General features: G+C 46.1%; 1 protein-coding gene across 7 annotated transcripts in view; it reads right to left on the reverse strand.

The window, feature by feature from the left end:
• Positions 1-13,205, reverse strand: part of hfp (Poly(U)-binding-splicing factor hfp) — a 121,840-nt gene extending 108,635 nt beyond the window's left edge. For 3 of the 7 annotated variants that reach the window (XM_084591625.1, XM_084591622.1, XM_084591620.1), the window contains exon 1: positions 12,837-13,202. Coding sequence is in view for 4 of the 7 variants with exons in the window: in XM_084591622.1 (XP_084447748.1) it covers positions 12,837-12,899 (63 nt within the window). In the remaining 3 variants the exon portion in view is untranslated. Of the gene's footprint in view, positions 1-12,836 lie in introns of all 7 variants that reach the window. The other 4 variants (XM_084591621.1, XM_084591619.1, XM_084591614.1 and 1 more) reach the window with 3 other exon arrangements.
• Positions 13,206-21,207: the final 8,002 nt, after the last annotated feature.

Genomic DNA, 21,207 nt, shown 5'->3' on the forward strand with positions numbered 1-21,207 from the left:
GAGAAAACCAAACTGGCATGGTCCAAATTCCATAAAAATCCACAACTCGCAGAGGAAAAATCTCGCACTAGTAAAAAAAAAAAAAAAATGAAATAAACAGCGCGGGGACCACCATCACTATAGCAATAACAATCGTGCGAACTTGCAGTAGACGAGAGCAGCTAAATGGTAGAGGCAGTTGCTGCCAGGTATACTTTGAGTCATACCTTTTGCAAGTCGTGTTCTGGAGACGCATCTCAGCAACTGAAGCCTGAATGTATCGACTATACTCAATTCATCGATTAATTGAATGCTTGAAGACATTAGAATATCGCGCTTGAATTTAAAAAAACAGTCTGGTGCCTCTAAGTGCCGAAACATGTTCTATCTGGATACCTAACGTATAGAACTTATTCATGTGACGTCATTGCTGCTTCACTGGCAACCATGGCACGCACAACGCAACATGAGAGAGGGGGAAAGAAAGAGAGAGGGCCTATGCGAATCAGGGTACACGGCGTCGTCAAAATCCGAGCTCCAGTTGGACAGCGTTCCAAACGCCGTCTCAAGTATCCGACAAATGAGCGGCGTGCAGCAGGGAGAATGATGGTAGACCGGCGCCGACGCGTCAGAAGCATGCTTTTAGTTTCGAACCGCCCAACGTTATGGCGTCTGCGCAAAACAGGGTTGCCACCACGGCCGCCTGCTAAACCTGATGGTGAATAGGGTCTATACATATGGGCAAAACCTGATGACAGCTTGTATGCATGAAATTGTAAAAGCTGGGATGAGTTGGCGCAACAAGAAAATCAGGAACACACTAGCAGACCTTTCACGCAAAAAGGCGATGCGCAGTCTCTCTACAGGCAAATTTAACACACTGTGGCCGATATATTTCGTCTGGCTTAATAATGAGTATGGAGTTGCAATCTTCCAAAGTACGCTAAGGTATCATTTTACAATTCAGGCGTGCCGTTGACCGAAAGTGCGCCTACTACGCGAGAGCAGATTAACACAAGCCTCAAAAAGAAAAGAAAAAGGCTCAAGGGATATAACTTGCAGCTTCTTTTCTTCTACACCCATATTTAAGTTTTGCGTACAACAAGGGATACAACAGTATACCGATATTATCGGCGACAAAGAGCATTAACGCAGCCTGCCACGCAACCCCCTACTACGCCGCTTGCCGCTCCTCAGTTCAGCTACCCTTAAACATGGCGGAAACACGCACGGCAACCAATAGATGGTAGCAATTTTGCAAAAGGTCTATAAGTGGTTTGGACTGTAGTTACACACTGCCCCACCACACGTGCTATTACTGAAGAAAAAGCAATGAGATTTTTTGGACCAATGGGTTAAGCATAAAATCATGGGGTGGAGATAGGCTAGTAGGTCTGCTCAGTTTGGTTCCACTTCCCCAAAGTTGCCCTGCAGTGGCACAAGTGTGCAGCTTCCCTAGCATTCAGTAGCTGTTTGCAAAACATAGCCAGTGCTGTGCTGACTGCATTACTGCCAGCCCAAACCACATAACAAAATTTCACATAGTGATTGTGTTCCTGTCAATCAGCCAGAGGAAATTGCGTTTCTGATATTGTATATGGGTTTAATGTCCCAAAGCGCAATTGGCTAAGAAGAATGCCATAGTGGAGAGCTCCCACCTGAGGTTCTTTCAACTGACAACATCTGCACTAAGATCAGGCTTACAATCCTGACGCCACTATATCCTTTCATAAAAAAACTGGCCATTAAAATGGACCTTCTCCGACCTATGTATGGGTATTGCCATTTTGCTACACTTGATAAACCAATTCAAATGGTGCCACACCAGTTCTTAGATGACATTCATTGAAAAATGGAGATTGACAGTGCCGTGGCCAGGTCAGAGACGACTCAGAGGCAGTAATAGTAGGAAGTGGAGAAGTGTCTGTGGTCCCAGGAATGTAAGTAGCATAACCTTGCAGGAAGCAGTTCAATACATGTTCATAAAACTTGTATCTAATGCACATGCCTTATGTGTAATGAACAGCACCAGGAAAAGACAAATTCTTGGGCCTTTTTGATAGTAGCATTTTGTTTTTTGCTCCGGAAATTTCTTTAAGCAATGCAAGGAGTGCACCCAGCCAGGAACTCATGCTACTCAGAGTACACACTTTTGCAAAATAAATACACAAGAGCAGCAGGCATTTATTCATCTTTCATTATTCGCCGTCGTCGTGGCTCAGTGGACTCGACTACCGAGCCGAGCCAGGGAACCCAAGCTCGATCCCAGCTGCAGCACTGAGTTTTCATAGAGGTGAAACACAAGGTGCCCATGTACAAAGAGATGTCAATGCCGGCTGAAAGCTATCCAGAGTTCTCCGCCACAATGCTTCTCACAGCCCAAGTTGCTCTGCGACGTTAAACTCTGTAAACGAAGCCATTATCTTTTGCCTTCATTTTAACTTTGCTATCAAACAGGTACTTTAAAATGTGCTGCACCCATTGAAATGCTGCAGAAAGTGCAGCCAAATCGAATGGGCATATTTTTGGCAATTCTAAATGTTCCACACCACATTGCATTGACAGACACCAAACTTGCAGTGACCTGACCCCAAACTTGATTGTTTGGTTGCAGGTTTGAGACAGCATTCAGATTAGAGGCAGCCGAATAACAGGCAGCCTTGTAGTCCACACATAGGCAGAAAAAAAAAAAGTCCAAACACTGGCTATCTGCTATGGATTGTTGTAGGTTTGGTGTAGAGGGTTTCACACCCCCAAAACGACACAGCCTATAAAAGACGCCACAGTGGAGGGCTTCGGAAATTTTGGCCACCTTAGCTCTTCAATGTACACCTCACATCGCACAGCATAAGGGTGCCTTGCGCCTCCACGGCCGGGATCAAACCCGCGTCACTAGCAGTCAAGCGCCCAGAGCCACCTTGGTGCAGCTGTAGTAAAATTGCTATGACCAACAAGTGATCATAACACACTGGACATCGCACAAAGTGCAGTTTACTTGGGCCAGATTCGTTTGGTTAGCAAGTTAGAGGCTTGGAAGCACCCGCACGCATGAAAACTTTTTTGGGTGCTAACTACCGTCCACTGATACCTGTAGAGATTGCCACTGTTCATTTGAGTTACCCGTCAGTGGCTCTATCCGGTGGGTGTTTCAAAAATATATATATTTATGCCTATGAAATAAAGAGGGGCGTCTTGTTAATTTGAGCTTCACTTGCATGCCTGTCGTCTATGGCTCCCGCACATCTCCTAGAGACCCGAGCCGACCTCCCCCGAGCCGACCTCCCTTGAGCCACGGTACAGTTTCCAACCGAGACCAGTGGCATCAACATCACGACTGATACCAATATCATTGAAAGCAGCCGCCTAACGTCAAGTGCTTCAGCATCAACTTGCAGTGACTCACCTTTCCAGCTCGATCTGCAACTTCTACAAGAAAAAAGGGCACTTTGCCCAAGTCTGCCACTCATGTCGAAGCTCAACTGCATCCAGCTTCTCGCCACCGGGACAACTGCCAGCGCAACAATTGTTGATGTAACAGTTGACAACTATACCGCTCTATTTAAGGTTGACTCGGGAGCGGAAGTATATGCGGTTCGAACAGACTTTCCTACACTACCAGCAGAACTCAACAATGTGGACATTTCATTTACAGACCCTGGGGCCTAACCACTATGTATGTATGCTTGGCTCATATTCAGTGCAACTTCGATGACAAGAAAAATAGCACTCAGCGCCTCTAGATTGTCCCTCGCTGCACCTTTCCTAGGCCTGCCTGTATTACAAGCCCTTGAAGTAGCGAAGTTTCTCACTGACCTTCAAGCCCCTGCCACAACGCTTCATTCTGAACTCTTCCATGGACTCGGTACACTAAACAAGTATACCATCCGGCATAGACCAGACGCTGCACCTTTCTCAGTCCCAGGAGCAGAGGTGGGCCTCATTTTTGCCTTTCCTTCTCGCCCTCACTTTTCAATCGGTGGCCCTCCCTTACCCTTACTTTAAAAATTTCCTGGCCCTCCCTCGCCCTCACTTAAAAAAAACTGCTGGTCCTCACTCACCCGAACCTTGATTTCGTCTGCCCTCCGTCACCCTCAACCTTGCAGTTTTAATATTAAGAGTTATTTTTTTCTTTATTTCCAATCTATGGCAATGTCACTGAGTCGAAGAAGGCACAAACTATTCTTCTCTGCATCCGCTTTTGCCGGTGTCAAGCTGCGTTGATAATTTATGCTTAGCAATCTAAATTTCAAGCGTCTGTCCTGTTCCTATATGTTCTTTCTAATGTCCCTTGTGTCTTAAGACGTGCTAGCAAATATGATTTCTAACAAGAGGATTAAAGAAATGACGGGGGCTGCACTCATGCTGTGGCAAATCACTGGCAAGAGCCATCTGGTACTTATTCCGAAAGCTGCTGACAATGATATGCACTGCAAAGGGAAACCAGGGGTTGTGAAATGTGCAAAGAAAATTCTGACAGTACCCTAAGCAGACATTCAAAGGCGAAAATACGAGAAGGAAGAAAAATAGCCACTGCCATAGTTAATTGGGCAAACCTGCCCGCCTGTTCACGCTCCGTATGTTTGAAGGAAATTGAGAGACGAAATACTCCACACCGCTTGAGGAAAGAAGAGATTCGGACTTCTAACCAGCCACAGACGGAAGGCATGAGGCGTACACGGCATACTAGTCAACAAAACAGTGTAAATTAAGTCAATTAATAGCAAAACGCTATCACACAGAAGCGTAAATTTCTAGGGGATCAGGGGGTCCTGACCCTCGATCGCATCGCTTAGAGGTTGAGGGGGGGACATAGCATGCAAACCTGGGTCCCTCCGCTATAGTTTCAGACATGTACATGCAGTGTCATTTGGGAGACACCACATAAAAAAGCAGTTGTTCGGACAGCGCGGTAGGTACCACCAATAAACTGCTCCGATCGCATCCCGACTTCCTCCAGGAACAAACAGAAAACGCAAAGAGAAACAAGTAGCTCTGTTGCGCTTCCACGAATGCCGCCACAGTGGTGCCCAAGGTCGTTTTTTATTTTCGATTCCTATTAAAGCTACACGAGAGCAGAACGAGACAGTGCCTAAGTAGCGCAGTACGACGTGCAAGGTGAACAGGCCAGCATTTCGCGCATAAGGTTTGACTATCCTTCCTGGAGAGTGTGCTTAAATCTATGTTTGCTTACAGCGGCTGCATTATTTCTAAAGCATTGGACCAGCATCACTTCATTTTATATCCTGTTTGCTTACAGCGGCTGCGTTATTTCTAAAGCATTGGACCAGCATCACTTCATTTTATATCCTGACGTACCAAGCACAGGAAACCACACTTTGATAAGGAGCTCTTGAAAGCAGATATAAATGTGGCCCACCTCTACAGTGAATCTGATCTTGGCAAAGTAATGGCAAAATAAGAACACTGGTATGCTGGCGCGTGTGGGAAAGCTTTCTACCAAGATAGTTGAACTCCTTAAGTTATCGGATAAGGCAACCGAGGTTTCAAATGCTAAATGGTGAATTCCATCTTAAAGCAGTATGCTTCGCATACTTTTCTGCTGAGTTTGGACGCGAACTTCTTCAAGACTGTCGTTTCAGGGAACCGAGACGCACACCTCTGTGTTGTGAAACAGAACCACGGAAGTAGCGACAATGGACGTCCAGTTGCCTCCACCCCATGAGTGCGCCTACTCCTGCGTGGTGCTCCTGAAGTGCGACATTTCTGCAACATCTAATTTGTCCTATGTAGCTTTTGACACAAGACAGCAGGGTCTGGTAAATGACAGCACTCTCCCACTGGACAGACCTGCCTACGTGCGTGATGCTGCATCCCTGCTTGTGCATTCCTTGCACCAGTTTTTTGGGGCGCAGTAACGACTACCAGGACGTCACCATTCTGAGCCATGGTAATTGGAATGGCAACTGGTCTTGTACCTTGAGCTTCTTCACTGCAGCGGTGCTACTCTACACCCCTAGCATCATTGGCGAGGGCCTCTAAAACAGAGGTGACCAGCTCACAGGGAAATCTTGCATTGATCAGTGTTTGCAGCCAGACACCGTACGCTTTGTGTGATTTCATAGAGGAGCACGCTGGTAGTTTTTAGCATAACCCTTCTTTAGAAGCTTGGATTGAGCTGACTAGTGGTTCAATATACCTTCTTTTTTTAGCGAGGCTGATACTTCTAGCAGGCCTTAATTTTGCGGACAGCAATAGATATATCAAAGAACTGCAAGCATCCTTGCGCTGGCATCTCATAGGTGAAGCCAAACCCGAAAGTGCATTCGGCAAAGACTTATAGAACCCGGTTCAGCCCTGTCATACCCCCTCATACATGAGTCTGTCATAACATACGGCATTACGATCGTCGGGCATTACTATGCATGAAACTTATTCCGACTACAGAACAGATGCTGTAAATCGAATAAAGAATATTAAAGAGCCTTACTTCGGTACAGGGCTTCAACAGGTTAGCACGAAATGCGACACACTAGACTTTGGATACTGGAAATGAAACAACTCTTTCACGACATTGTGCTCAATGGTGACATGCTATTACTTCCCAATGATATTAAAACGCCTCTGAAAAAAACTATCTCAAAAGATAGAAAAAGTAAAGCTTAACGCTACAGAAATTACAGGAAAAAAGAGAATGTGTTGCAATTACGTGCTGCACATTTAAATGCACAATATGATGATTTTTGCTAATTCACAACAAAGCGAGAAATGGTACAAGAAGTAAGAAAATTATGCTTGCAAGACAAAGATTGCATGAGATGTTGAACTATGTTATTTTATTGGGGTTTTTATCAGCACAAATTCACTGCTGTTTGTTTATTTATTTTCCGCTGGTTTTGTTGCGAATTGTGATTACACAACTTATGAAAGCTCGTAAAATCTTGCTGCCCAGACAGTCAAGGAACACCTTCTCATGCATAGACTACTCATGCAAGCTACTCCGGGCGAGGAAAAAAAGTGCTTGGCAGTGTCGCAGCAGATAAGATCACCCCACCTCGGCCTTTTGCATTCCTTCTGCGCGTCCCCTCTATTTTGAAAACCCACAGTTTCCCTGAGTGGCAGAGAAACGTTGGCAGTTAGAAACTTCACCGGTTCCACCATGTGGCTGGAAAACTGCAGGCACCGGGGCGATTTTGTGGCTTTCGTTCCTGCTTCTTCACCGTTTCTAGTATTTTTCCTTTCCCTTCGAAGCCTAGCTGTAGCGCCCTGTTCCATTACATCTGTTTTCTATGCACCACAGGCCCAGTGGAGAAGAAAGCGTGATGCTCGCCAGTGCCTTTCGCGTTCCCGCGTATATGTTCTTACCACAGAAACTATGCCTTTCTTGAAACATTTGCCCTCGCCCTCAAACTGCACCTTTCCCTCCCTAGCTGTCTCCTCTCATCTCCTCTGCCCTCTCTCACCCTCGCTCTCACGAATTTTCCAGCGCCGATCCTCCCTCACCTCATTGAGTCAAACCTCACGAGGTGAGGGTGAGGACGCCCTCATGAGAATGCCCATGTCTACCCAGGAGCTAACCACCCCATTTGGACGATACTGCTTTTGCCGGCAGCCCTTTCTGTTTGTGACGGTCTTCTGTTGAAGGGTACCCGTATAGTAATCCCGTCTGCACTTCGGCCAGCAGTACTGATGCTGCTGCATGAAGATCATCAAGGTATCAACAGGAGCAAGGCTCTAGCTCTTGAGCCAGTTTGGTGGCCTGGTATATCATAGCCTCTATAGTCACCAATTGTGAAAATTGTGCTTCCACTACAGTCAAGCGGGCAGAACCGCTGATTCCCACAAATCTGCCTGGAAGTCCCTCGGGAATGCTTAGCATGGTCCACTGAAAGGTTCAAATGTTTATTCTTCTGGTTGATGGTTCCCAGAGATAGCTTGAGGAGTGCATCAGCCCAAGCTATAGATGTCCTCAAGAGCATTTTCACAAGGCACGGAATCCCTCAAGAAATCAGGTCAGACAATGGCCCACCGTTTTAACTGCAGGTGTTTGCCGCATTTGCCGTGGCATACAGCTTTGACCAGCAGCTCACACTATGCACAATCAAAGGGCAAGGAATGATTTGGACCGTGAGAGGCTTTTTCCGTAGAGCAGAGGATCCTCCCTGGGCCCTACTGAGCTATCGTGGTACGCCAGGCATCAGGCTTCAGTCCAGCCCAACTCTTGATGGGAAGACTACTAAGGACCCGACTCCCCAAGATGAAACAGCAGTTAAGCCCAACTGGCCATCAAGAGAACAAGTTCCATACAAGAAAGCTGCATACAAGCAGAAGCAGATCAATGACTTCAATAGGTACCATTGAGCTGCAAAACCTGCAGCAACTACAAAATGGCCAATGTGTGTGGATGCAACCTGACTAAGTGCAAACTACAGTCCTGAGCCCTGCTCAAAGACACTGAAGCTATGTGGTTGAAGCAGAGCGAGACGGCGTACTGCAGAGTAATCGGAGCCCCCTTGAGCCCTTTGTTCTGGGAAAGAAACAGCTGCAGAAGATTTCTCCACAGTGTCCAGCTGCTGACCAGGAGGAAGAGCCTACCTGCACAACTGAGTCTAGAATAGCCCGAGGACTATCTCTAGTGGACGGTGACCAAGTCCAATTTGTACGAACACGTAGTGGTCTGCGTGCTGTCCCCCCAAATCGCCTAAACTTATGAGCTGTTTCCTCTCCCTGCTCGGTTTTCAAAGGGGCACATTTATATTTACAGTACCGATTTCTTGAATGGTTAGCCATGCAATATCAAACTTTCAACTCTAAAGTTATCCATGGCCAATAACGGCCACATAAGTAGGGAAGGGATTATTTGCCCATTGCCCTATATGGTATATCCTTAATAGATAAGCGCTGGGTCAGGGCAGCAAGAAATTATATATAGACATATTTTTTCAGCGCGGTGATTTACATGGCTGCCAACAAAATAGGCACTGCTGATAAGTCGCAGCTTCATGAAACTCGGACAGTAAAATTGAGTTCTGAGCTTCAGAGAATACAGATGGACAATACTATGGGCCCAAAATTGGCCCGCAGCTACTTCCGGTCTACATACACAAATTGTGCGCAGAGCCTAAATGTGAAAAAAACATGCTACGCGCACAAATTTGTTTGCTTCACTAGCATAGGCGCCGTCTGCTGTGAAGTACTATCTTCCTGAAATCACTGTACAAAAGTTTTGAGCAGTCTTAATCCTTAAGAAGCCTTGACACACGTTTTCGCGATTTCTGCTTTTGTTTTCACACTCTCCCATGTTTCGTTCATATGTAGCGTGCTATTCATATTTACTGGCCCTTTATTTGGAGACGATGACCCTTTCTTTTCCGAAACATATGCCCCTGCCCGCTGCATGTTAAGTGTATACAAGCACACCGCTTCACTGTGCGTGAGGCTGTTTGCAAATATTGGGACGATCTTCTCTAATACCTGTCACACAAACACTTTCGATCCTCACTGAACTCAATCTGCATTGTGGCTTAGAAGGATTGGTGCATCCGGGTCTACACAGGCATTTTCAATGAGCATTGTGAAATTTCCTTCATGTACGCTAGGTGGCGCCAAATGTTCTGACGACAGTCAAAGCACGGTGGTCTGTGGCAACGCTTATAAATACTGGTTTCTCTGTCGTCTGCCATCAGTCGCAATGAGTCTTGCAAGGAAACAAGAGATTGGGGTACTTATTGCACGATTTCAGCGTACACAGCAGCGTTTCGCTTTTGGTGCCTCAGGTCCCCTAATCTATCTTCCAAGCAGTCAATGAGTGCTGCAGTTTCTCTTTCACTGCACAGTTTCTGCGCCGACGCATCGAAGAGGACACCATCTTTGCTTGCACTGGCGGTGAAGCATAATGTTGAGATTATAAAATTCGCTCAATATAAACAAGCATAACGATCTTAGAATGTGCTAACAATGTTCTATTATGCCTTTTAATACATTTATATCTTATTATTTGCAGTTCTACTGCATTCATTCATTTTTAATTTTAGAGCTTGCTGATAACAAGGGTGTCGACGACCACTTTCGACCATGCTTGAAATCTCAAGAGCATTTGTGGAAGCAGCTTCGAGTCTAGCAGGCTTGAGCTCGATTGCACTTGGAAGTTGCCGTTCGATCTGCATCGAGTTGGATGCAGATAGAGTTCAATGAGGATCAAAAGTGTTTGTGTTGCAGGGGTATAAAATTCGTAGCCATCACCACGCATAAACAGCCTCCTCGACTTTATCAAGACTATAAGATGCATTGTGTTTTGGTCTCTTGACAAGACGATTAAGCCCCAACGGCAAGTTCGGTCAGAGGTGCATGCGTATACGTCTCATCTAAAACTCACTTTGAGAGTATACGCGAAAAAGTTTCAAGCATTATTCACTCAGCCGATATGTCGCCAGTCACTGAATTATTCCCGCTGAAAAGCCACTGCTCAATGCTTTCTACCCGCTTTAACCGCAAGAAACCGCAAAAGAGGCTATAATCCTTGGCGATGTGTCGCGCGACAACGACGCCTGTCGTTGCCGCTGGTGCACACTGCACGAAGCGACGGGACCCAGCAACAGAGTGGCACGTTTTCAGAGTTAAGCGCTATCTGCATGAGGTGACACGCCTGAGGGCCACCAAAGCATTACCGCTCGTCGCTGTCGCTCCCTTTCTGGGTATTTAGAAAATTTCACGTGCCTTCCGGAAGCAGCTCGCGAGGCAGCCAATCGCAGAAGGCTTTCGGGTGCTCAAATTCCGTTCTGGCTTTTTTCGGTCTTTTTTTTTCTGCAGGTGAAGTTTGTTCTCCTAGTCCGGTTTGGGCGAAGAACCTGGTGCCTGCAGACGCTTCCTTCATCTGATCCGTGTATATATGAGCGCATCGAGACAATTCAGTGAAAGCTTGAAAGGGTTGTAAAAGAAAAAAAAAAAAAAAAAGGCTAGCGTGGCTAGATACTGTTAATTTTCGAAACAAGCAGGTGAAAGTCACTGCTTGCAGTGCAAGTCGGCATCGCAGTGTAGTAGCGAACCGCTGCGACCCTTTAAAATGCGATGCGTTACAAGAAATTTCATCAGTGTTTTATCCTACCTGATGCTGTTTAGTGTTAGAAACGGGATATAGCGTGATTCCACTCCCCTTGACCGTACGACGAGGCGGCGGTAACAGAGCAACGCTGGAAACGCGCCTCTGTCGCTGAGCCCCATCGCTCCGTGCGGTGTGCACCAGCGGCAACGACAGGCGTTCGCGGAGGCGTCGCGCGACGGACCGCTAGGGGTTGTCATGCGGTGAACAGTCAAGGTAGACACAAGCAAACCGCAAGTCGCATTCGCAGGTGTGAACATCGGTTCCGCTGGGCTGCTCTCTGGTCGCATGCGACTGCCGGTCGCGCACCCTTCCCGCCGCCTCCTCGTTCGGTCAAGGGGAGTACAGTTACGCTAGTATCCGTTTCTAACACTAAACAGCATGAAGTACGAGCGATGAAATTTCTTGTAACGCATCGCATTTTAAATGGGCATAGCGAAGCAATGCGCCAAACTACACTGCGATGCAGACTTGCACTGCAAGCGGTGAATTTATCCCGCTCATGGCGAAAATTAACAATATGTAGCCACAGTAGCCTTTCTTTCCCTTTATTACCTTACTAAGCTTTTACTGCGCTAGATGCGCTCAAAAATACACCCATCAGACTATATGTGCTTTCATATATATGTTTTTCTTTCTTGTTGTTTTAATGTTTTCCTGTTCTTGTTCGCATTGTATATTGAGTTTGCTCCCCCCTTATGTAATGCCCTCGGGCCTTTAAGGGAAAAAATAAATGAAATGAAATATGTGCTCGTCTACAGGTTCTTCACTCAAACCGGACTAGGAAAATAAACTTCACTTGCGAAGAAAGGCAGAACGGAAGTTGAGTACCCCGAAGCCTTCTGCGCCTAGCTGCTCGAGCTGCTTTCCGGCCGACAAGCGAAAATTTCTAAAAACCCAGAACCTGGGCGATAGCGACGAGCGGCAATACTTTGGCGGCCCTCAGCACAGCGCGCAGCGTGTCGCGTGCTGTTAACACCACACCGCGGTGCTTCAGTGGATGGTTCGTATACGACTACTGATAGCACTCCACTTCGGCGTTCATCATAGCCCAAGCTGTAACTGAAGGGACTACTGCATCTCCGTAATGCCACGGCGTACACCTGGTATTGTGTAAAGTGCAATAATGTCGCACCAAGATACAGGAGCATTGCATTTAGCGTCCATCAAAACCCGGCAGTAGCGGTTGAGGTCGAGCCGGGCTCCTTGCGTTTCTCGTCCATCAAGATTGAGCCATTGCGGCGGGTCAGTCGGTACGCGTAATTACAACTAGGAAATGCAGAATGATGTTCCAAGCACTCCTGAGGCAGCAGACAAGAATCCACGGAGAGCGAAACAAAAAATAAAAGCAGACATAGGCACACGGGCACCGAAGCCCAACGGCGGAACGTGCGCCACCCAACCGACGCGATGCGGCCATGCGGCGCTGTTAGCCGCTCCGTGCGCATAGAGCATCCGGTATTTCTTCACGATCTTTGTGCACTTTGTGTCCCTAAGCTACAGTGACTGTACCTAAGCTGCCTAAGCATTCATCATACAGAAATTCGGAAGAACATGAAATAGTGCCACAGAACAATGCAAGGTTCAAGCATGGAAGGTGCGATCGGTTCAACAATGTCACAAACGCAGAACACCGCTTCAACTTCCAGAAAATCGGAACGCCCTGGAAGGCTGCAAGGCTCAGAGCGAAACTCCACCAGATACATGCCTCCACCGTACGACCCGACGATCGCCATGATGGCGGCGCCGAACGAGAGGCACACAAACACAGGACATACTCCGCTGAACCAAAATCACTCACATGACAGTCCTTGCCGCCGTTCTGTAGTGATACATCGTTTTCCACCGGCGCTGGGCTGGACATTTTCCCTTCAAGTAGGAAAAGCGAACGATGTGCCTGTACACCTCCCAGCACTAAAAAACCGCTATTAAGCCAATGCGGCAAAGGCAACGGCGACGACGCGACAACGCTCACGGCCTGACGGCGCGACTATTGGGTCTGCATACCGCCAATACCGCCCGCGCCGCGGCCCGCCGGCCCGCCGACGCCACAACTTTTTTTTTTTCTCCCTCTCTCTCTTTTTCTTTCTCTTTGTCTCTTTTTCTTTCCTTCTTTACACGTGTCTGTGCAGCCACGGTAAAGCGAGCTCACTTTAGCCACGGCCGGTCGGCCGGTCTCGAGGGAGAGCCGGTCTCGAGGGAGAGCGCGCTTCTCTTCTCGTACGGCCTCTCCAATGGGTCTGTTTCCACCGCCCGCCGCGCATCGATGGGGTCGCCACCGCCCCACAGCCCCACTGCTGCTCCTCCGCTACAGCCGTTCACGCGGAAGGGAAACGCGCACTCGTTCTTAACTTCGTCCGCGTCAGTTGCAACTGGCAGGTCATGACATTTCGCCCCTTATGGTTTATACAAAGGCCGTAATCAGCATCGAACATTTATCGCGTACGAGGAATAATATACAGTCATAATCCGCTCACGCTTGCGCGCGCCTTCGTCAGTGCGACCGTGCACGGTCGAATGAAGCTTCGGGTACACTTCAACATTGTTGCCCCCAAGTTTTGTACAAAAATAAATTTACGGGCTATGCAATGTGCCTTGTAAGCAGGTGTAGCGCGACTTGGCGTGAGTGCATGGTGAACTGTTGGGTGGAGATTCTGTAAAGCGTTACCGTTTTCGTTTAGAGCAACCAGGTGAAAATATTCTGCTGGTTTCCTGCTGGGATCCTGCTGGTTCCAGCAGTGCTGGTTTATTAGCACATTCCCAGCAGCTGCTGGAACCAGCAGCTGCTGGGACCAGTAGCTGCTGGGACCAGTAGCTGCTGGGACCAGCAGCTGCTGGGAATGTGCTAATAAACCAGCACTGCTGGAACCAGCAGGATCCCAGCAGGAAACCAGTAGGACCAGTAGCTGCTGGGACCAGCGGGTATTGGAACCATTGGCTGCTAGGTTTCAACCGAGGGCTGCATATAGTCAGAATTTGGTGGATTGGTTCTCCGGGGGCTTGTCAGCCTACGAGAATTTGGTGCAGTGACTGCCTTGGACTGCACAAAGAAAATAAAGGCAACAGCAAAGGTTTCAGTCATGACTCATAGTTTAATTTTATTTTCCATGCCCATATACATTCTGCAATCTGCATGGACACATTTACCCTTCGAGACTGTGGTAATGCAGCAGGTGTGCTCCAGCTCCAACTCAGATGGTGCCATGAAGGTAGCTGCATGAAAAAAAAAAAAAAGACCAGAAAAATATGCTACCAAAACCATGCTACTGCACATAAAAGATGAATAATGGAAATTGAAAGCATCTACTTAAGAACCACATATTTGGTGCAAATCCACAAGAGAACTGGTCAAGTGTGATGCAAACCACGTTTAGAGAAAATTTTCAATGAACAGCGCTTCTACTAATGTGTGGGTGGCTAGCTTTTGCATGTGCCTGTGCAGACTGCACCAATGCCCGCACGCCCCCATGATGTTTCATTCATTCAACCATGAGAATGCCACTCCTAGGAAAGTGTCTGCATTGCTTTAGGCAGATGCCACGTAACAACTGGTGCGGTATTACCAGAAAGGTTAGATGAAATGAGGGGCTCGTTATGATACAATTTAAAGAAGCGAAGTCCAAGGTAAATATTGGGGATAATTTGTCTTTTTAGGTTTGTTGTCGATGTTGACAAGAATGAGTGTTAAGATGATTTAGGGAGAAAGAATATTAAATGAAAAGTGGAAGGAAAAACAATGCCGCTTTTCATTTAATATTATTTCTCCCTAAATCATCATAAGACTCATTCTTGTCAATATCAACAACAAACCTAAAAAAGAAAAATTATCCCCAAAGTTTACATTGGACTCTTAGACTGTTCGCTCCTTTAAATTAAATCAGAGAGGTTAGAAGTATACCCATTGCTAGCCAGACATGACTGTTTAGCGGCATATTCTTTTAATCTTCTTTGGTATGCCACTCAAGTCATACACCCATACCCTGCAAATGGATTGACATGGAAAGATAGTCTAGTTAGTCTATTTGCAACGAACCGTATCGAATATGTGTTAACTTGCACAGTGTGTTAACTTGCGATTAGACGTTCTTTGAATCCTTGGCTGTTCACCATTGTTCGTACAAAGCGAAAAACAATCGGGTGACAAAGATATTTTACTTGCCGAAAATAGCACCAATGATACTTTGGCAAAATGATATGGCCTATTTTAAACTAGGGACGACAAAATTACCAGCTCACTTCGATAGTCACTCGACTAGTAAGAGGCTCTCATCACTGCCGAACTGCGCTGGCAGCGGTGCGCGCTTGAGTCACTGTTCTTTTCCTCCGTGCCTATAATAAGCTCTCGCAAATCCACTAGACGTTACACAACGCAAGGACTACCAAAAAAAAAAAAAAAAAAATGAAATGAGATGCACTTTTTTACTTACCAAACACACGCAGGTCCTAGGCCTTGCAGATGTCGCATCACATTTCTCAGTCTTGACAGAAGTTGTCACACCACCTTGACCGGTTCAAACTTACGTAGATGTTTCAGATAAAACGTCTTAAATAATTCATACTGACGACGACGTTTAAATATCGTAAAAAGCACAAAATACTCCTCCATTCGCAAACACGAGCCAGCACAAAACAGCTCACTACGTAAATGTCTGAACTTCGGAACGGCTTCTTTTGGCTTGTTGAGCGTCAACCGGAGACTGGTTACGATAGTGTCGTAAGCGCTCAAAATGCGCGTTTGCCAAACGTTACGAACAAATACTCCTGAAATATTTCAAATTGTGCTAATATTACTATTTGTATACCCTCTTACACGTAATTGCATTTGCTCTGCTCTGATCGTTGCACCAGATCGTTTGAAGGCGCGTCGTCTGCTACGCTAGCAGATGATGAAGGTGACAGCGAACAGCCTCATGCATTACGACGTGATAAACAAAATTGTAAAGATCAGATAACATTTTTTGCATCTTTGATGTTTGCAATAGCTCATAGCGGCATACCACTGCGGCTAACGGCCGAAAAAAAAAAAAAAAAAAAAAAAAAAAAAAAGCTTAGCTTCTTTAAAAAGGTGTCTTTCGCAGCTACGGTGATATTTTGATCACGGAGCAGAAACATGGTATAAAAACGGGTACATACTTTCCGTGCTGCGTTTTTGTAGAATGAATGAGCTCGCGATAGGGGAATGCAACAAGTTCTCACGTGCGTAAATGAACTTCATTACATGCGTTTGTAAACTTGGGTGGGTTACTTGCTGGTTCCAGTAGCATTCCAGGAGGGAACCAGCAAAATTTTAAAACCAGCAAAGAAAACCAGCAAGCACCCTGCTGGAACCAGCAAAGCCAGCAGGTTGCCTGCTGAGACCAGCAGACGTACACTGCTGGAACCAGCACAGCCAGCAGGTCGCCTGCTGGGACCAGTGGAAAACCAGCAAGCACCCTGCTGGAACCAGTACAACCAGCAAAAATCCAGCAGGCAACCTGCTGGTTCCAGCACAAACCAGCAGCTTCCAGCAAGAAACCAGCAGAAAATTTCCACCTGGCACCGGCGAAAATTCATGGCGCGTCTCAGATTCAGAGTAAGGAACAAAATTTACGCATAGAGTTAAAATTGCAGTTGTCTATAGTGGAGTGAGCTGTTCTAGCTTCTTTCAAAACAAATCAGTCGGTTGAAACAGTTGGAAGACAGAATATGTATAGTCTCGCGACTGACGCACGTGTATAGCAGACGTAGTTGGTTTAATCCATGGATAAACAACCCCGCCGGGGTGGCGCAGTGGTTACGGCGCTCGACCACTGTTCCCAAGGACGCGGGATCGAATCCCGGCCTCGGCGGCAGCTTTTCGATGGACGCGAAAAGCAAGGCGCCCGTGTGCTGTGCGATGTCAGTGCATGTTAAAGAACCACAGGTGGTCGACATTTCCGGAGTCCTCCACTACGGCGTCTCTCATAGCCTGAGTCGCTTTGGGACGTTAAACCCCACAAACCAACCAACCAAACAACTTTTAATCAAGGAAATGGGCATGAACAGTTATGCCTAATTGAAAAGAGCGGCAAACTATAAAAAATTGTCCTTGTACTTCATATTGTACTACAAATTGTACTACATATTCATCAATTCATCAAAACGTGACCCAGCTGCGGCTAGAAAATTCAGTCTCAATCTTCCTGGCCGGTTTGTTCATATAGGAAGCTGGCCTGTAATTCCTGTCTGTCACTTTCTTGGCATATAATTGACAAGAAGGATTCTGATAAATTTTTCAGATATCAAAGAAGCGGACCTGCTGTTGTTAATTCCTTCAGGGCAACTCAGCAATGGCGAATTCTCAATTGCGCTGCTTGAATCATGACTTGAAATACTTCGAGAACATTTGTGTGTGTGGTAGATGCAGATTTTTTTTTTTTTTTTTTCAAGAAAACATTGTCCAATAGGGCAATAAACTCTGGTTTCGGATAATGCAGTCCATTCTTGTCCTCGTAGAAGAGTGTATATGTGGCTGCTTCTTTCGCTAGTTTCAAGAAAGATAGCGTAGCGTCATCACCAGCGAAAAACCCGCCATGAATAGGGTTTTTTCGGCTAAAATTTTGTCCCTAGATTTCCCAAAACGCATTGAACGCAATGTTTTTACAAAGTACCAAAATGTTGACTATTATGTCCCTATATCATTGAGTCTGAATTTGTCTCCAGATTCGTGGCGGGCTTTTCGGCTTTTTCCTCGTTGTCGCCGACGGCGTTGGATTAAGAGCTCTGGACGACGACGTCGTCGGCGAACTCGGGCAGTGGGCGTAAAGTCTCTCAGTTTATTGGCGTGGTTTTGCTGCAGCGGAGGTAGTGCGACGTACCCTTAACATTAACGAAGTGTCTAAAGGTACGTCCGACGTATCCATTCGATTCTCGTAAAGATACGGCGGACGTCGATATACAGGCTCATGGCTATATGCACGTCGAACGCGGCCACATTCCGCTTGCTACGCGTGAATGATCTTATCCTCTATGATATCAGCTAGCCGGACTCTCGATGAGGTGCTACGAAGAGTGCATCCGTTGTAACATAGAATACGGTCTTCACTTAGGGTCGTGTACGGCAAGCATCGCTGTCACGCACATAGCTGCAGGCGATGCTACGTACTGCACCAGCTCCATCAGCTGGCATCGAGATACGCACATTCACGAGCAGCTTTCGCTTCGCACTAAACTATCACCTCGATCTGCCCGTAATGCGAGCGAGCTATTCCTAGCATTTACGCTGTCTTAGGTCCTGCATCGACCTCCGAAGATCTAGCGCCGGCACAACACACACACACACTTCGCCGTGAAGAACATTCGGCAGTCCAAAGTATGTATGTGAAATGGCATTATGCTCGTTCCTCACATGCAGACCGAGGAAACAGGATGTTTCTAGCTAAATTCTTCGTTTAAATTCTACCTCAGAGTCGTGGCAGAAGACATGCCGAACCTACTAGAGGCCTGCGCTGCTACTGCGGCGAGCTGCACACATCGACTCGTCGAGGCGAAGGCCTACTGCACCGCACCGCAAGAGTGCACAACCGGAAAGACGGAAGCGCGAATGATCCGATTTCCATGTGAACAGCAATGTTCTTCGTGCTTAGCCTGCATCTTTTTCTTGTCGTTGAATTTTGCGTACATGTAGTTTAAACCTCCGCATGCTCGAGGTTAGCGTGACCCGACTGAACGGCCACGCAGCTTTGAAACGATCGGGATCAATATGCATGCATCGCCGGACTTAGGTACGCGGTAGAAAATGTGCGCTGCACATTTCGTTGCAGAAGCTGACTCTTGGAATTTTGCAGAGTGTGCCATGCAAGTGATCGTTGCTACAACCACGCATCCATGTTCCAACGGCTGGCCTACCCCGAGGCGCATAAATGTTCAACCGTGGACGTATCAATGATCGAAGAGAGGACATATTTTCGCAATATTGGGCGCGAAATCGATAGCTACCAGTGCTCAGTGTTAGAGAAATTCTGCCTTGATCATGCGCAATTCAGTGTTTCAGGTGTGGTCTGTAGATATAAGTTTGAACAGTTCGCCTGTCAAGTCAGCGGCGCCAGCGATGGACCGGCGGAGCGATTTTCCACGTTACACCGCTGTCTAGCTAGAAAGCCTACCTAGGCGGCGTTTGACATTCAGCTGCTTTTTGTGGGCCCTGTAATTGGAAGCAACGCCTTCAGAAACGCGTTAAATGTTAAAAAATGTATTCTCTTCAACAGTTTCACTCCAGGCTGTCAAAGCAGGCGGACGTTGATAAAACAGTTGAGCACTCCAGTCTTTAGAAATCTGTAGAATCGCCTTCAGTTTGTAGAATTATTGGAATAGGTCACTTTCCGATCGCTGGGACATAGACCCTCATGACAGCGCTGTCACGTGAATAAGGACCACACCAGACCGAAAGCTTGTCTCATATAACATAGCTAACCAAGGTATACCTTACAGCATTGTATTGATTTTTATGGTGCATAAGCAACTAATGCTGCCATGCACCAAGAACAAGGTGTAATGTATTTATTTTGTGTGTAATGACTAAAATGTTCTTTAGGATGTAGCTTGTTTAGGAACATTTTAGGAAACCAAAAATGCAGGAAATTTGCACGTCTTTCCTAGAATCATGCTGGTATGGAAAAGGATCTGTTGCAAAATTGTACAAAATGTTTCCTCTTATTTTCTCGACTCTGGCGCACGTGTAAGATATGGTTTATTGTTAGTTCATCTCCACACTCCTTGCATATTGGTTTGTCCTCTTTCATAAGTATGAAGCTGTGTGTGAGGTGTGGATATGTGTTTTGTGAAGATGACCTAAAATGGCCTCCATGTTGTGTTTTTGATTACTACATGATTTCCATTCCTTAATGACAGGTTTGACAAGTATAGTTTGTAGTTTATTTCATTGTTTCAAAAATCCTGCCATTTCACTCTCACTTTTCTTTGTACAAGCTTCTTGGTATCTTCATGCAGCATATTCACCCTCTGTAATTTAGCATTGCGTCAAGGTAACCTAGTTATTTCTTTTCATCACCTTTCAAGACAACTGTCCCGATTTCATAAAGTGTAGGGTTTCTGACGACAGGAACTCCTTGGAAGTCGTAGAAATAAATGAGATCCACAATCATGAGCTATCTAGGGTGTGCATATACATGTCCATCGCTCAGTGGAATGGTGTCAGTACACTGTTAGAACAGGTCTTGTGGTAACAACAACCATTGTCTGAGGTGGTCCTTTAATGGGCATTGAAATGCTATGTAACTACAGGTACTGATAGAACTCTTGATCATGTTATGTGATGGTGCGATCCTTGCATGCATATTAGGTATACATTTCAGAATCTGCAGTGCACTTCTTGACCATTTGCCACCAGTTTGTGTGAAAATGTATTTGTCATGCATGTTAACCAGTATTTAACAGATGACCCCTGTGCACAAGCCAAAAGTGCCACGAGCCAAATGTCACGAGGCCACACGACATGGCAGGAGCTGTTAAGTCAAGCTTACAAAGTTATATTTGAAATATGTTCTGCGACGTTTCAGCTCCAATTAAGAAAGGTTGAGGCTTACAGAGGTCTATGCCAGGTTGTCTATCACTAACAGGGCAGCCTACGACCGTATGCTAATGAGTATATCTGAGATAACAGAGACATGAATTAAGGAATTAGTAATTATGTTTGTAGCAAAGGGCATGTAAATTAACGGGAATCCACAGTGGGATCTGCAGACAAGAACCATTAATGCCGGCACACCATACCCTTAAAGGTGGAGATTACGAGCCTCCCTAATTTTTTTTCTGCTCAACGCTTGTCATTTCCTTCGTTCTTCCAGATGAGGAAGATGTGAAAATGATAGCATCGAAAATTCCAGAGACCATCGTTAACAAGGATGCTGATCCCAACAGCGTAAAAAAGGAATTTCAGAAAAGATGGGTAACTAGTAATTCTGGCAACAGTTGAAACTAAGTGGAAAGGCATGAAATTGAAATGTAACATATGCAGAGATATGTTGCGAGATGACCAGTCTGTGGTGTGCGACATCTGTCTCCGTTAGTTTCATCAAGTGATTGGCCAAAGCAGATGGGGCTTGTGGTTTTGTGATAAGTGCAGTGTAGTAGCATAAATGCAACCTTGCCCATTAATAATTGGAGTGGAGTAAGTGCATTGTTTTGTTTTTGTA

Source organism: Amblyomma maculatum, chromosome 1 (assembly GCF_055883805.1).
Source record: "Amblyomma maculatum isolate TAMU_Amacu chromosome 1, ASM5588380v1, whole genome shotgun sequence".
NCBI classification, from domain to species: domain Eukaryota; kingdom Metazoa; phylum Arthropoda; class Arachnida; order Ixodida; family Ixodidae; genus Amblyomma; species Amblyomma maculatum.